The sequence below is a fragment of the Euprymna scolopes genome, chromosome 8 (assembly GCF_053919585.1).
Source record: "Euprymna scolopes isolate OS-2025 chromosome 8, ASM5391958v1, whole genome shotgun sequence".
NCBI lineage: Eukaryota > Metazoa > Mollusca > Cephalopoda > Sepiida > Sepiolidae > Euprymna > Euprymna scolopes.
The window spans coordinates 42,772,462-42,787,530 of NC_136489.1; the positions used below are offsets into that span (position 1 = coordinate 42,772,462).

The 15,069-nt window shown below is 33.2% G+C and overlaps 1 protein-coding gene across 2 annotated transcripts in view; it reads right to left on the minus strand.

The window, feature by feature from the left end:
- LOC145283531 (mitochondrial proton/calcium exchanger protein-like) overlaps positions 1–15,069 on the minus strand; it is a 133,528-nt gene that overhangs the window by 25,463 nt on the left and 92,996 nt on the right. For both annotated transcript variants that reach the window (XM_080132403.1, XM_080132402.1), the window contains exon 5: positions 8,952–9,095. In XM_080132403.1, the coding sequence (XP_079988529.1) occupies positions 8,952–9,095 (144 nt within the window). The remainder of the gene's footprint in view (positions 1–8,951; positions 9,096–15,069) is intronic.

A 15,069-nucleotide genomic window follows, 5' to 3' on the forward strand; every position in this document is an offset into this window, starting at 1 on the left:
TCTAGACTGCTGCAATTTTAATTTTTTGTCTCAATCCAATGTGTCTGTTTTGGGGAACTGGATTTTCACCAACATTAAAACCTGATATTTTACTTTTAATATAAAAATCATGCAGCAAGACAATGGTTAACCAATAAAAGAGTTTACACAGGTTTCATACAGATTTTCAATATCCATTTTCGAGGACTTCTCAAAGTTTTTCAAGGCCTTCTCCAGACAAAATTCAAGTTTCTAAAATAAAATTTGGGATTTGTATTACAATCCACAGCAATTTGAAAAAAATGGAAAAAAAAAAAAAAAAAAAAAAAAAATCAAATATACAAATGAATGTTACCATAGCGAATAACAGTTACTTTGCAATCTACCTTCATCATTTTTTGGTGTTTTTTAAGTAGTTTTAAAAGCTTTTTATTTCATCTCCAATATTAACTCTTTTTGCAGCTTTTAAATTTTCAACAGAAATGGCTGTCGTCTTGAACGTTTTTTTTATTTTGGCAAGGCCAGCCTAATTTTTAATTATCACAAAGGGGGGGGGGGAGTATACACCATTGGAGAGTCCTGTCCTCCCAAGGAAAGTATTTTTTTTTAGAGAGGGGTATTAATTTTATTTATGATAGTTGTCACTAATCCTCCTTGTTCCCCCACCCAAAAGAAAAAATTAAATTATATATGAGAACAAAAATAGACAGATTTGAATCTTTATCACGAAACTACCCAAATGCTAAACGGACGTTAATTTGTAATGTTTTCATTAATGAGTAATCAATAAATGTGCATAGGATGTTTATATTTGTTGGTCTTTTATTTCCTTTTATCGTCACTTTTCAATGAAAAAAGATGACACAAGACATTCAAGGGAATTTCTTCAAGGTTTTATTTGGAAAGAATGGACTTAGGAGAAAGAAAGAGAGGCTAATGTCATCTTAGTTAATTATTAATTTGCTAACTGACTGAAATGAGTAATGCATCACAATAACAGTGGTTAAGATTATCAGTTTTCTACATCATTGGCTGTGTCTTGTTTGCATAGCTTCCATCAAAAGAGTGATCTGAAAACCTTAGTTTTCTCTTGCTCGAAAAATGCAACATCATTTGTCATTATATAACTTCTACTTTACCTATGGTGCTTGACCTCTGACCTTAAGTTTAAAAATTTCAGCAAAAACTTAACAGCCAGCCATGGCTTTCTCCAGAATATGCTGTTGTCATTGCGCACAGAAATCACTTTTTCAATGCTCCCAATGTAACAGATGTGCTGAGACTAAAACTGCTTTCAGGACTACCAGCAACCACAGTAAAAGAGTAATAAAGAACACAGAGTTGTGTACTCAGTCCATTAAGTTCCAAGTAGTTGAGCGGTAGCTTGGTTCCCACCAGTTTTGGTAAATAACAAACAAGATTCTGAACAGAAGCATGTGCTCTATCCCAACCATCATCAATGAACCTGAAGTAATTTTGTCAGCATCGGACAAAGCCACACTCTTTGCCAAGAATTTTGCAACTAATTATATCCTATGCAATCAAGATCGTCAACCCCCTGTATCTGAAAACATGCTATGCGACATACAAATATCTGTGCGTGATGTTGCCAAGCTAATCCAAAACCTTAATTCCAGTAAAGCAACTGGCCCTGATGGCATTCCAATTGTAACTCATCCACAATAATACTATTCAATTTTAGAAATCTGTATTTCGAATTTATGTTTAATAAGTAAAAAATATTTTAATGGTATTTTTATTAATATTTAAAAAATAATTTAATAGTATTTATTTGGATTTTATTTTTTAATACTTCAACAAAAAATTTTACTGGACATAAAGATTACAATTTTCAAGGCCTTATTTAAGAAATTTTCAAGACATTTTCCATATTTTTAAGGATCTTTCAAGGTAATAATAAAAATAAGGCCTTTTCAAGGCAAAAAGTCAAAATTCCAAGATTTTTTTAAAGTCTGTACGAACTCTGTTATATAATACTAGCAGGCTGTTCAGCATTACCAGTGCGTAAAATAAGATACGTTTAAATATATTTTAATTCGTGTAGATTACGTATTTATTATAGAGACAATTCTCTATCGATCATTATATTGAACCTAATATATAGTAGTGAGATCAAAACTAAAAATATATACAGATATGACTTGGGTGCCATCAGCTAAAATCAAAACCAAATTATACAATTCACCACTCTCATACCTTAATCTCTGAGCCATGCCCATATATATATATATATATATATATATATATATATATATATATACACACACACATATATATAAGGGGGTACCAGATTAGTCAATGGGAAAACTGTTCCCAACAACAAGAATTTAGGTAGGAATGCACTGTCGTATAAATACTTGAATTCATTCAAGAAAGTATCACTAACAAAAACAAATAAAAACATCTACATAAAAAGTGATACATTTAGTAGTCCTGCAAGGTTAGCCGCGTGGTAGAGGTTTAGGCTTCTTATTACGAGGTGCCGATTTCGAATCTCGCTAGATTCAGCCACTCTGAGGAGTCGTGGACGACAAAACACGTGTCAGTGAATAATTATATTTTAAAAATGATATATATGCTGCTTCCAATTAAGGGAGTACAAGATTGTTCAATGGGAAAATTGTTCCCAACAAGCATTTAGGTAGGAATGCACTTTCGTATTAATATATTTTTTTTATTTTTATTCTTTTATTACATTTTCACCCCAAACAAGGCGCATTGCCACTTTGGTGTAGGGGCCTACTATCAGGGGCAGCAACTACTGGGGACTTATGTTGGGATTTGGGCAGCAAGATGTCGGTTCACGTTACACTTGAACTTCTGCATGTCAGTACAGTTAGGAAAGCAGGAACTTGGAATGGAATTCCAGAGTCTAGCGGTTCTGCAGAAGAAACTACTGAAGTAGAAAGATCTTTTACATCTAGGGATCTTTACTGTGTCGGGGTGAGATTTAGCTGCCTGTCGGGTTTGTCGAGGGTGTCTACGTTGTGGGGGCACAAGTGTCTGCAGTTCGTCAGAGCATTCACCATTAAAATACTTGTAGAACAGGCAGAGGGATGCAACGTCTCGTCAATGGGACAGAGGCTGAAGCTTAGATGCTAGTTCAGGGCCTATCAGATTGGCGACTCTTTTTTTAACCTTGTCTAGGAGCGAGAGACTAGTAGCAGATGCACCAGCCCAAATATGACAACAATACTCCATACATAGGCGAATGGTGGCTTTATAGAGGTACAGGATACTTTTAGGTGTCAGTAGTTTTCTAGCACGGTAGAGAGAGCCTACCTTCTTCGCAGTGGCCCTGGCAATGTTTTCGATATAATTGTTCCAACTCATGTTTCCTGTGAACGTTAGGCCAAGCAGTTTTAAAGATGTACTCTCAGACAGGGAGTCACTCGCCATTGCTATTGGTGGCAGAGAAGGTTTCTTGTAATTATTGAAGGAAACCAGTTCAGTCTTGACAGCATTGAATGTGACCATCCATTTTTGTCCCCATTCCACTACAGATTGGAGGTCATCCTCTAGTGTTTTTGCCATTTCTTTAGATATGTGTTCATTTGTTTTCCTGTAATGCCTGTTATAGAGTGTAGTGTCATCAGCATATATACCCATCTCAGAGGCAGTTTTGTCGGGGAGGTCATTAATAAATATTAGGAACAATAGAGGTCCAAGGATAGACCCCTGAAGCACTCCCGCATTTATAACACACTGTTTAGATGTACGACCGTCGAGGACAACCTGGATTTTTCTCTTATCTAAGAAGGATTTAATTATGTTAAGTATTCTACCAGTGATACCGTATGATTTAATTTTCCTGAGGAGACCCTTGTGCCATACCCTGTCAAAAGCCTTAGATATATCTAGAGCTACCGCTCTGGCCTCCCCCGCTTTGTCCAGTGAATGGTATATACGTTCAGAGATTACAGTGAGGATGTCAGCTGTGGAACGGGCATGTATAAATCCATATTGTTTGTCAGTCAGAAGTTTAGCATCTGTAAGGTGCCGGACTAGAGCATGGTTAATTATGGTCTCAAATATTTTGGCGAAAAGTGGGAGGAGGCTAATGGGACGATAATTTGATGGGTCAGTTCTTTCGCCAGAATTCTTGAATATTGGTACCACAGAAGCAGTTTTCCAACAGCCCGGAAAGCATGATTCATTAAGGCATTTGTTGTAGAGTTTGGAGAGAACTAAGGCTACTTCGGCTGAATACTTGAATTCATTTAAAAAAGTATTGCTAACAAAAACAAATTAAAACATATATATATATACTAGCTGTACCCTGCCACGCGTTGCTGTGGCTTAATTTGGTGTAATGGAAAATTCTAATAAAAAGAGAAAATGCATGTTTCTTATATTCTTAGTACAGCAATCCACTCTAAAAAAAAAAAAAAAAAATGATACTCTTGCAGAATTGGATCCTGATCCTCAGGATTACCGTCAATCATGGCTTGGGCTCGACCAACAATCAGTGGATAAAACTAACGCTGAAACGCTAAATTTTTTTTTTCTTTCTTTCTTATACAAAAATGTGAGTTAGTAATTAATATTTGAGTGATGGGGGGGGGGGGGTTACTATACACAGATTCGAAAAAGTTGTCCAAAAACAAATGAAAGGTAAGGTAAGTTACATTTCTACCTAACTGGATAATTGTTTAGTGTTTTTATGTAAGATAAAATGTTTAATTGGCTGGAAAAACAGAAATGGTCGCAGACTGTTGAATACGTTAAGTTTGGGAAATTAAGTTGAAAACTAAAAACTATACAATACAGTGTCAAAAACCTACCGAATATGTTACCATGACATAGGCTGACATAATCGGTGGGTTTGTGACAGTATTTTGTATAGTTTTTTAGTTTTAACTCACTTTCTCAAACTTAACATAATCAACAGTGTCCGCCACCATTTGTATCTTTCAAATACACCGATAAACACTGTTTTTCGAGCTGACTAAACGTTACATTAAATGAAAAGGGTTTGTATTAACAGATACAAAGAAGTTGTCAAAAAATGAATATATAACAAATAAATGTTATCAAAGGCAAGAAAAGTAAATGTTCTACCTAACTGGATAAGATTGTAGTGTTTTTATGTAATGTATAATGTTTAATCAGTTCAAAAACATGCAGTGTTTATCGGTATATTTGAAAAATACAAATGGCGGCAGACTATTGAACACGGGAAATTTTGGGAAAATGAGTTTAAACTAAAAAACTATACAAAATACTGTAAGGAACTCACTCAATATATGTTACTGTGATGTAGGCTGACATATAAATTTTGATCGATACAGGAAACTACTTTTAAGAGTCCCTTTTAGTGATTACCTGGTTTGAGGATAAATGGCAAATCTGCCCCAAAAATCCGGTATTATTTTACTTTAAGGCCCGTCTCATGTTCGTATATAACGAAATATTTTATTGTAGATTTCAGTCTACTAAAAACGAATCTGCAAACCATTTCCGTCGCAAAAAGAAAGTTTTCATGATATGTAGAAATTATTTTTTCGAAAAGTGGGTGATCACTTTTCAATTTAAATTTAACTTAGAATGAGCACCCACTTTCTGGCCAGCTGAGAGAGGGGCATATTTCTGTGTGTGTGGGGGGGGGGCCGACCCCCCGCCCCTCTAACCAATTTAAGCAGGTAATTTTAAAGGATTTTCCAAGGGTAGAAAGAAAGCCCCCACCCCAAAAATCGTGGCCACAAAGTGGGTGATCATTTTACGTTAAATTATTATGGAAAAGTGATCCTTCACTTTTTTAAACTAACATTTCTTCATATCTTGGAAACTACTCGTTTGCCTTAATTATGAAGGTTATTTTCGTTTTCAGCGACCCCGAAAACCTATAGGAGTGGTAATTTTAAAGGAATTTTCGAGGGTGGAGTAATTCCTCATATTTACCTCCCCCCCCCCCCCCAATAACATAAGAAATTAAGAATTAGACAAATTTATGGTGCTAATGCACTTACCGATCTGTACTATTTTTTAAATCGTATTTCCAAGTTTAATTAAAGTTTTTTTTTTATTCAATTATATTCTAAATAATGTTAATGCTTCAGTACTGTTCCTTGTCTGCTTAAGTTTAATTTTTGTTTATTAAATTGTTAGGTGAAAGTCCAGAATAGTTACAAAACACCCTCTTCTCCCCATGTTAAGAATGGCTTTTTAAATAATAACGTTATTATTTCAGCACGGATCAATAAGTGCACGAGTACCCAATTTCTTTAATAAAGAAAAAGCATTCATATTTTAGAATAGATGCAAAACTCCCTCCCCATGTTAAGAATAGCGTTTTAAATAACGGTATTATTTCAGCACGGTACCTTCTCTGCATAAGTACTATCTTTTGTTTATTAAATTGTTAGGTGAAAATATAAAATAGTTACAGAACACTCTCCCTTTCCCATGTTAAGAATGGCTTTCTTAATAGCGTTATTTCAGCATGGTACCTTCTCTGCAAAAGTATCATGTTTTGTTTATTAAATTGTTAGGTGAAAGTACAGTACTCATGCAGAGAGTAATCCGTGTTGTAATAATAACGTTAATATTTAAAAAGCCATTCTTAACATGGGGAGGGGAGGGTGTATTTTAACCTTACAATTGAATAAAAAACAAAACTAATTGCCTGGAAATACGAGTTAAAAAATAGCGCGGACAAAAAAAAAAAATGTACTTTACGAATCAATCTTATATCGAAAAACAAAAAAAAAACTCAAAAAGCAAGCGACCAACCTTTTTTTGGCCTTATATAATAAAGAAAAAATGTGTAAATTAAAAAATTTGGAAGATAAACAAATGAATTATGTTTTTTTTAATAGCATTATTTCAGCACAGTATCTTCTCTGCATAAGTACCATCTTTTGGTGATTAAATTGTTAGGTGAAAGTATAGAATAGTAACAAAACGTCCTCCCCATGTTAAGAATGGCTTTCTAAATAACGTTATTATTCTATTATTGATCCCTGTTTTAATAATAACGTTAATATTTAAAAAGCCATTCTTAACATGGGGTGGGGAGGGTGCTAGAAATACGATTTAAAAAATAGCGCGGACAAAAATAAACTGTACTTTACCAATCAATCTTATATCGAAAAACAAAAAAAAAAAACCTCAAAAAGCAAGCGAAAAACTTTTTTTTTGGCCTTATATAATAAAGAAAAAATGTGTAAATTAAAAAATTTGGAAGATAAACAAATGAATTATATATTTTTTTTTTTTTTTTTTTACTTATCGAATTAACAGAAAATGAAATCTTTCGTCAATTTGTGGCTGTGAAATGAATCGAACCGGAAGTTCAGTTTTATCAACAGAACAGATTCGCAGTAACGGTTAAAAAAATATATTTATTTTATTTAATATTTTAATTTTAATAATTCGCGAGGTAAATTTATTTTAATAACATAAAAACATACCTCGACTCTAAAAATGGGTTGCCTGAAAATTTCAAATAAATTGGTAACGTAGAAATATGGTTTTATTCGTTTAGAACGAACCAACATTTACATTTATATATATATATATATATATATATATAGCCAGTAGAGTTTAGTTTCCTAGAAGTACATCCAATGAAACAACATGTGTCTACCAAAATAGTGCTCAATGAGTGAACAGAGCAGGTATATTAATTTTATTTATACAAACATTAATGGCTACATATGTGCATACATGTTTCTGTAATCACCCACGTTGGGGGATTACGTCTTCAGGCCAAGAACTTTTTGAAGGTGGTTCTTGGCCTGAAGACGTAATCCCCCAACGTGGGTGATTACAGAAACATGTATGCACATATGTAGTCATTAATGTTTGTATAAATAAAATTAATATATATATATATATATATTAGTTTGCCCGTCATCTTTTTTTAAAAGATGTAATCGTCTAATCATCAAAGACAAGATTCAAGCAAGGTCCACAGAGTTATATAAATTAAGTTGATGCAAAAGTTTTTGCAGGTTTAAAATTTCATCTTGAAAATGAAAAACATTTTTTTTAAAATTTCTTAACGATAACAACGATTGCTCACTCTAACTTGATTCCCTCTGTAAACAAGCTCATAAATGCCTTGCTTGAACAAAAAATACAGTAGTTGAATGTACAGCTAGTTAGTTGTAGTTGATACAAAAATAAAAAAATGCTAGTCAATGCAGCCAATCACCTTTGCACGTAACAGTGAGACACTTTTATCTGCACACATTTTGAGTAATCTTATGTATAAACTGACTTGATATAAACTCATGCATGAAGACAATGTTTATCTATAGGCAGAGTTTATATGATACTTAACGTAAACTGGTACGAATAGGTCCAAAAGAATGTGCGCTATCATAATTTTGTATATTGGATCAGTATCTTTTCTTTGATGCATATTTGCTTAAAAAACAGTGACAATTCCTGTTTGTTTTTGTAATCAATTCTTTTCGAGTTAGTGATCTAATGAGTTAATGTGTTGCTCAAGTGTTAACAGGAACTCACCATACCTGAAAATGTTATTGACCCTCATGAGTCTTTGTCAGGCATGTAATGAGTTAGAAAATTAAGATGAGTGAATTTGAAAAAGTCGATTAAAATCGTTTATGAAAGCATTCCCTCTTAAGACGGGAAGGGGGGGGGCATCTAAGAGCCAGTGGGAGTGGGGAGGTGGGTGAATGAGGGGCAACCCATCTAAGAAACGAGGGGGGGGGGGACTAGACTATGTAAGAGATAGGAAAAGATATCAACCAGGACTTCATTTATGGGGCTAAATATTCAGCAATTATTCAATAATTAAACAATATATATATTTTTTTTTAAGAAATACAAGTATTTAAATAAAAACAATATCGATTTTTAAAAACTTATATTTGATGGAATGTAAGGTTCAGATTAATTCACAAGGAAAAATAAACAAAAATTAAATTCGATTTTAAACACAAAAAAAAAAAAAAAAAAAAAAAAAATTAGTGTTCTACCTGATTCATAAAATTGGAAAATTCTGTGACCATGTCTTCTTTCTTTTGTTTCTTTTTGCTGCGCAAAGCACTTTCCAGGATTGTGTCTTGGAGAAATTTGGCCATTTCCAGCTTAACTTTGAGTTGTTTCTTCAATTTCTCTTGCTGGAAGGGGAAAAAAAAAAGATAATTCAAACAAATTTCTATAAACTTATTGTTAAATTGATACATTTAAAAAATGAATGGTGACTCAACAAGAATTTATGAAAAGAAAATTTTTATACATACGGATGGATCAAATAAACTAGTCCTGTCAGCTGAGCTAAATAAAAACATTTTATAAAAGTATGTTTACTTATAACTTAATAACTGTTGTATCATCAATTGGAAAACAATACACAAATATAAAATAGATTTATTTCGTGAGGTGCAATAATAGGAGTCCGTGCTGGGTAGCACCAACTGATAGTAAGTTGACAAGTAAACAGCAAAGTGTATTCGCAGCTTCAACTAACTGCAGAAGATAACACATTATTAGTATTCCTCAACATCATTGACGGAGAAAAGAAATCCTCCAAAAACATGTTTACTAACCAAAGAAAACTGGACAGACTTCTGTTTGGCCCACTATTTTTCACATCACTACAAGAGATTAACTTTGATCTTTTCTAATGTTACTTCCATTACATTACAGAAGTTCTTTTAATAAAGTTTGTTTTATGGCAGATTAACCCCTTCAGAGTTATATAAAGCTGAAACACAATATCTGTTTTAAATCAATCGGTTAAGTGATCACAAGCTGCTATTTCATCCATAGCTAGAGTGAAATACTAAGTTCATACCTTTCCCCCATTATTATTATGCTATATAATCAAGTAGAAAACAATGCCCAGACATAAAATAGATTTATTCTATTAGGTACAATAATAGAAGTCCATGTCAGGTAACAACAACTGGTATGTTTTTTTTACATATATCTATGCTTCTAGAAAATTTTTTTTTGTGTGTCTTGATATTCATATTAAAAACCCTTTTTTCTATTTATCTATATATATAAAAGGCAAAATGTGTGTATGTCTTCAAAAGGCTTTTCTCGCACACGCTCCCGGGGTCGTTACTATCGCTTAAAACTGTGTATATAGGTCCTATATAATAATATCTAGGAATTAGGAAACCGCGTAGCGTATAGATTTATTTACGTCAATTTTTACAAAATTATTGCTATTTTGGCTTCTCGCGTGTTGATTGGGCTTTTTAGTATAAATAAAGTGAAACTAAACTCAAACGGACATGTTCGCGGCATTGCACCAGGAAAAACGTCCAGACAGTCAAATTTCGATAAACAAACTCAGACGCTGACGCTGTGTGACTTCTATTTGACCTTCTTAATTAGGTCAAATGGAAGCAGCAAAGTTAACTTTTATTACGCACGCCTGTTTTTATAGTTATAGTTAGATAAATAAATTCAAACATGTCTACGTTGTATGTCGCGGTGGCCCAATGGTAACATTGCACTTTTTTTTTTTTTCACACATTAATTTCCAACTCAAGGGTACGGGTTCGATTCTCATACTCATCTACTAAAACATTTTTTATTATTATTTATATTGACAGGTGGATGTAAGGGACTACTATTTGAGACCATGTTTACAGCGGATTATGTAAGGAAAGGAGCAAGAGGCTGGTTTACATTGCATTTAAACTTCTGCATGTCAGTACAGTCAGAGAAGCAGGAAGGAAATTAAAAAATCTAGCAGTCTGAGAAAAGAAGCTATTAGAATAGGATTTCCGGCATCTAGGGATCTATATAGTGAAGAGGTGGGACTTTGTTGCTAAACAGGTTTGTCAGGAGTATATACATCAAGAGGGCACAAGTTATAGGCTGATGATGTGAATTCTAACTGTGGTTGCACCATAGCTATATACAGTTTTAAATAGATGGCTGGAGAATGGCCACAACACTCTCAGGTGTACTTATTAAAAGTGTGCATAGTACTATGATAATGTACAATTGTCAGGGAAATTAACAGTGTACGAGTCACGATATATACATGTGTGCATGTGTATAAGTAAGGGGAGAGCATCAGGTGTAATTTGGGTGAAATTTAGAGAAGTTTAAGGGTGTGATACTATGCCCCTCCCATTCAAAGAAAATGTTAAGAGAAAAAAAAAAGGAAGAAAACTTAAACAAAAAAGGAAATAAGCTGATCAGCAGAACAAAGGTATAGGAAGTGAGCTTAATAGAAAGACAATGGAGAGGAAGTTGTTCACCAAGGTACACAAAAGCAGCAGAAATAGGATTGTTAATCAATGTGTGGCCATGACTGGGGCAAAGAAGCAGACATAGCGGTTAATATATTCAGTTAGTTTACTGACAGTCTTAGGATGGTATTGAGTTTTGGGAATTAATTGTCAAAATACGTCTTTCAATCACAGAAATTTTAAATAATCTTTCAAGGAAACAACAGTTTACATGTGCACATGTGTGAAACTCCTGGTCCAGCAATAACAAGACAAACAACAACAATAGTGCCAGAAAAACGTTTTCTGAAACATCCAATGTTTACTTGGTTGAAATTTTTTGTGCTGATAGATTCGTAGGAGATTCAACTTGCCATTGTATTTCATCACCATTCATCTGTTAAACTATGTAACTCGTGAACCATAATCTTAAAATCTTCATAATCTAGATAAGCATCAACTCATTAGTAAAAAAAAAAAGAAAAGTTCCTTGTGAAATTAGTTAATGCAGTTCCCAGGAGTCTTGAAAAGCTAGTGTTGAGTGTTAACACAAATATTGAATTCTAAATAAAACCTCATGCTATATTTTTTTTATTATTATATTCATTTTAGTAATGAATTACAACCACTTAATAATAGGGAGTTACTTTCCAATAATCCAATTTATAAAATTCAATATGTCTGTCTGTGTCTCCATATTTTCAAACTATCTCTTCCGAAACTAAAAGTCGCAGGGGCCTCAAATGATTGGATTTTTGAGGACCGTTCTTTTATGTGTACTTTAGCCGTTCTTTTATGTGTACTTTAGCCGTTCTTTTATGTGTACTTTAGCCGTTCTTTTATGCGTACTTTAGCCGTTCTTTTATGTGTACTTTAGCCGGTTAAAATAGTTTTTACAGTCAAAATTGAAAAAAATTGTTATTTTATACATTCATTTTAGTTTATTTTCTAATCAGTTCATATGTGTGTTGTGTTGGTACCGTGGTAATGATAGTTTTGCCTTCGGTTTTGATTCTAGCTGATGGCACAAAAATATTTTTTTTTTTTTTACTTTTAAAATCACGACTAATATATATGAAATCTGAACAAATTAAAATATCATATTTAAGCGTATTTTACAACCGACTTTCCACTAGTCTTATTATTTTTTTAATTTTTTTATGAAAGTTGCTGCAGACAAGGTATGAAGCCACTTGATGCAAGTAGTTAGAAATACTAATAGTGGCGACACCAACTGACCGGGAAGATGACATCAATTACATATGCAAACTTACATCACAAGGCAATATTCTCTCAACAACATTACAAACAAGTCACCAAAGTAAAGGTCAACACTTAATCCATCAAATGTGACTCACAGTAAATACACCAGTCGATGCAGTGAAAGGACTCTTATGGTATCAGTAAGGTGTGTGTGTGTGGGGGGGATTAAAGTGCATTCTCTCCTAATTAATGCAGAAATTCACTGAATCTGATATGCGGAGCAACCAACACTAGGCACACAGGCAACTAGTTGTTTTATTAACATTAAATAAACTATTGGAAGACAAATTTTCTACATTAATAAAATCATGACAACTTCATGCATATGTGTATGTGCGGTTTTTTTTTTGCATTAAAAAAAAAAAAAAAAAAAACACTCATCTACCTAAAACCATTATTAACTATTTCCCTCACTCTCTATGCCTAAATCTAAATGCAAGTTCCATGAATAAATTCCTAGAAGTGCTCGCCTGTGGAACAGTTCCGCTAGCCTGCTTTCCAGCTGGCTAAGAAGATAAAAAAAAAAAAAATTTTTTTCAAAGCATTCTTATGTTTTGAAAAAGGCCAAATACAACTGTGTGTATGTCTGTATATTTCCCTACGCAATAACTATCAATTTTCAGTCTACAGACTCGAAATTTGATATACAGGGTACTGAGATTTAGGAAAATCTTTGTAATCTATTTTCGGACAAAAATTTGGCTGTTAAGGGGTCAAAGTTCAACGATTGGACCTTTGAGAACTCTACCAAACTCCTCCGCCAATTTTGGGTATAAACAATTGAAATTTTACATAGATAGTTTCTTTAGACATGGATCTAACTTAATAACTTGATTTGAGCCCAAAACAATAAATGTTCAGGGGGGGGTCATAATAGAGGTCAAAGTTTTTAAAAATTTGACCTCTGCGGTCTCTAGCAAATTACTCAGACAATTTCTGGTCTAAACATTTGAAATTTTACATAAAGGGTATTCAGAAATAGGGCAAGCTTTTTAATCTGTTTGGGTCGAAAATTTTTAGTTACCAATATATAAATGTATGTATGTATGTATGTTTGCATGTCTGCCTAAAACTTTCGACAGAGGCGACGGATTTTACCAAGATCAGTATTGTTTTGAAGTTTGATCTTTCAGACGACAAATATCGAAAAATTGGCTAAAAACATTAATATCTTCACTTTCAACTGGGCACTTTTCTACAGGGAGGGGTCGCTTTTTTCGCCGATACTATCGAAAGTCATCTCCTCTTTTCGATCGTCTAGTCTTACTTTAAACCTACGTCACTTCCGGTTTTGCGGTGGTCGTATTAGCAAAGATATCAGGTTTTTTTCCTGTTCTTTTCCTTCTTCGAGGTATGGGTTTGAGCCTGCCTTCCTACCACCACTTTTTTTTTTTTTTTTTTTTTGCTCAACATACACATTCAAACACCCAGGCAATGCCGGGCTAAAATGCTAGTATTATAAAAAACTGAAAATGTCAAAGTTCAAATGGCAACTTAAATCCACTTAACACCATTTTTAACTCAAGACAGATACTTCAACAATACTGAAATTTTATTACAGTTATCGAAAATAAAGATTAAATTTACAATGGGTTTTATTGCCAACCTACGTTTTTTTTTGCCGAGATATTTGTTCTACTCTGTTTAGTAATCTACTGATAAGGAAAAGTAGGTTAAATAATATTATATCTTGTTTCTGTTGGCATTCATTTCCCTAAGTTTTTGTTGTCATGTGAGTAATAATAAAAAAAAAAAAAAAAAAAAAAAAAAAAAAAAAAATATTATAGGATTCTTCAGGCTTATGCGCATAAGCCTGAAGAATCCTAGAGTGGATGAAACGCGGAATATTCAGTGTAGCTTAATCGCCATATATATTTTATAAATTACTGACTATATATATATATATATATAGTATACGTACTTGAGCCAAAGAAAATATCATACACCAAAAATCACTATCAAGTAGATTTGTCTTTGTATAATATTTGGATTATTCAGATTATTATTCTCATGAGTGTTATTTATGATGTAACAGATAAAGTACTAGGTAATATTTAGTTGTAAGTGCCATCCTTCTGGAGGTTAAATCCTCAGTGCAAGCAACACAAAAAATACAAGTGCAAATTACTAAAAACTTCTACTCTGTCATAACAAAGTGTGGATTAAATATAGTGTAGTAAGGTGAGAACAAGAAAAATGTCCGTGACTGACACCTAAACATTGGAAGTTGCTGCAGACAATAACTTAAAAATGAAAAAAACATACAAAATACTGTTAGAAACCCAGTGATTCCTGCAATACAAGGTTCTGTTCCAGATGTAAGTGTTAAGTAAAATACTCAAGTAACATAGGTATGATTTGAAAATTTAGAAACTGAATGTTTGATAATTTATTAAATCAAAGCATTTTTTTTCTGAGACTTTCGTTAAAAGACAAATTATTAAGAGATTTAGTATTACTTTTTTTTTTTTCTTAATTTTATTGGTGATATTAGCCCAGCGGATCAAACCCTCATCAAGAGAGAAAAGATATACATTTGATGTTGCTGTTTGTATTAAAGTCTGAATTGATGTACGTTGCTTGATTGGCACAAATTTGGAATAGAGAAATTTAGTCACGTCTTTGAAAACATTAC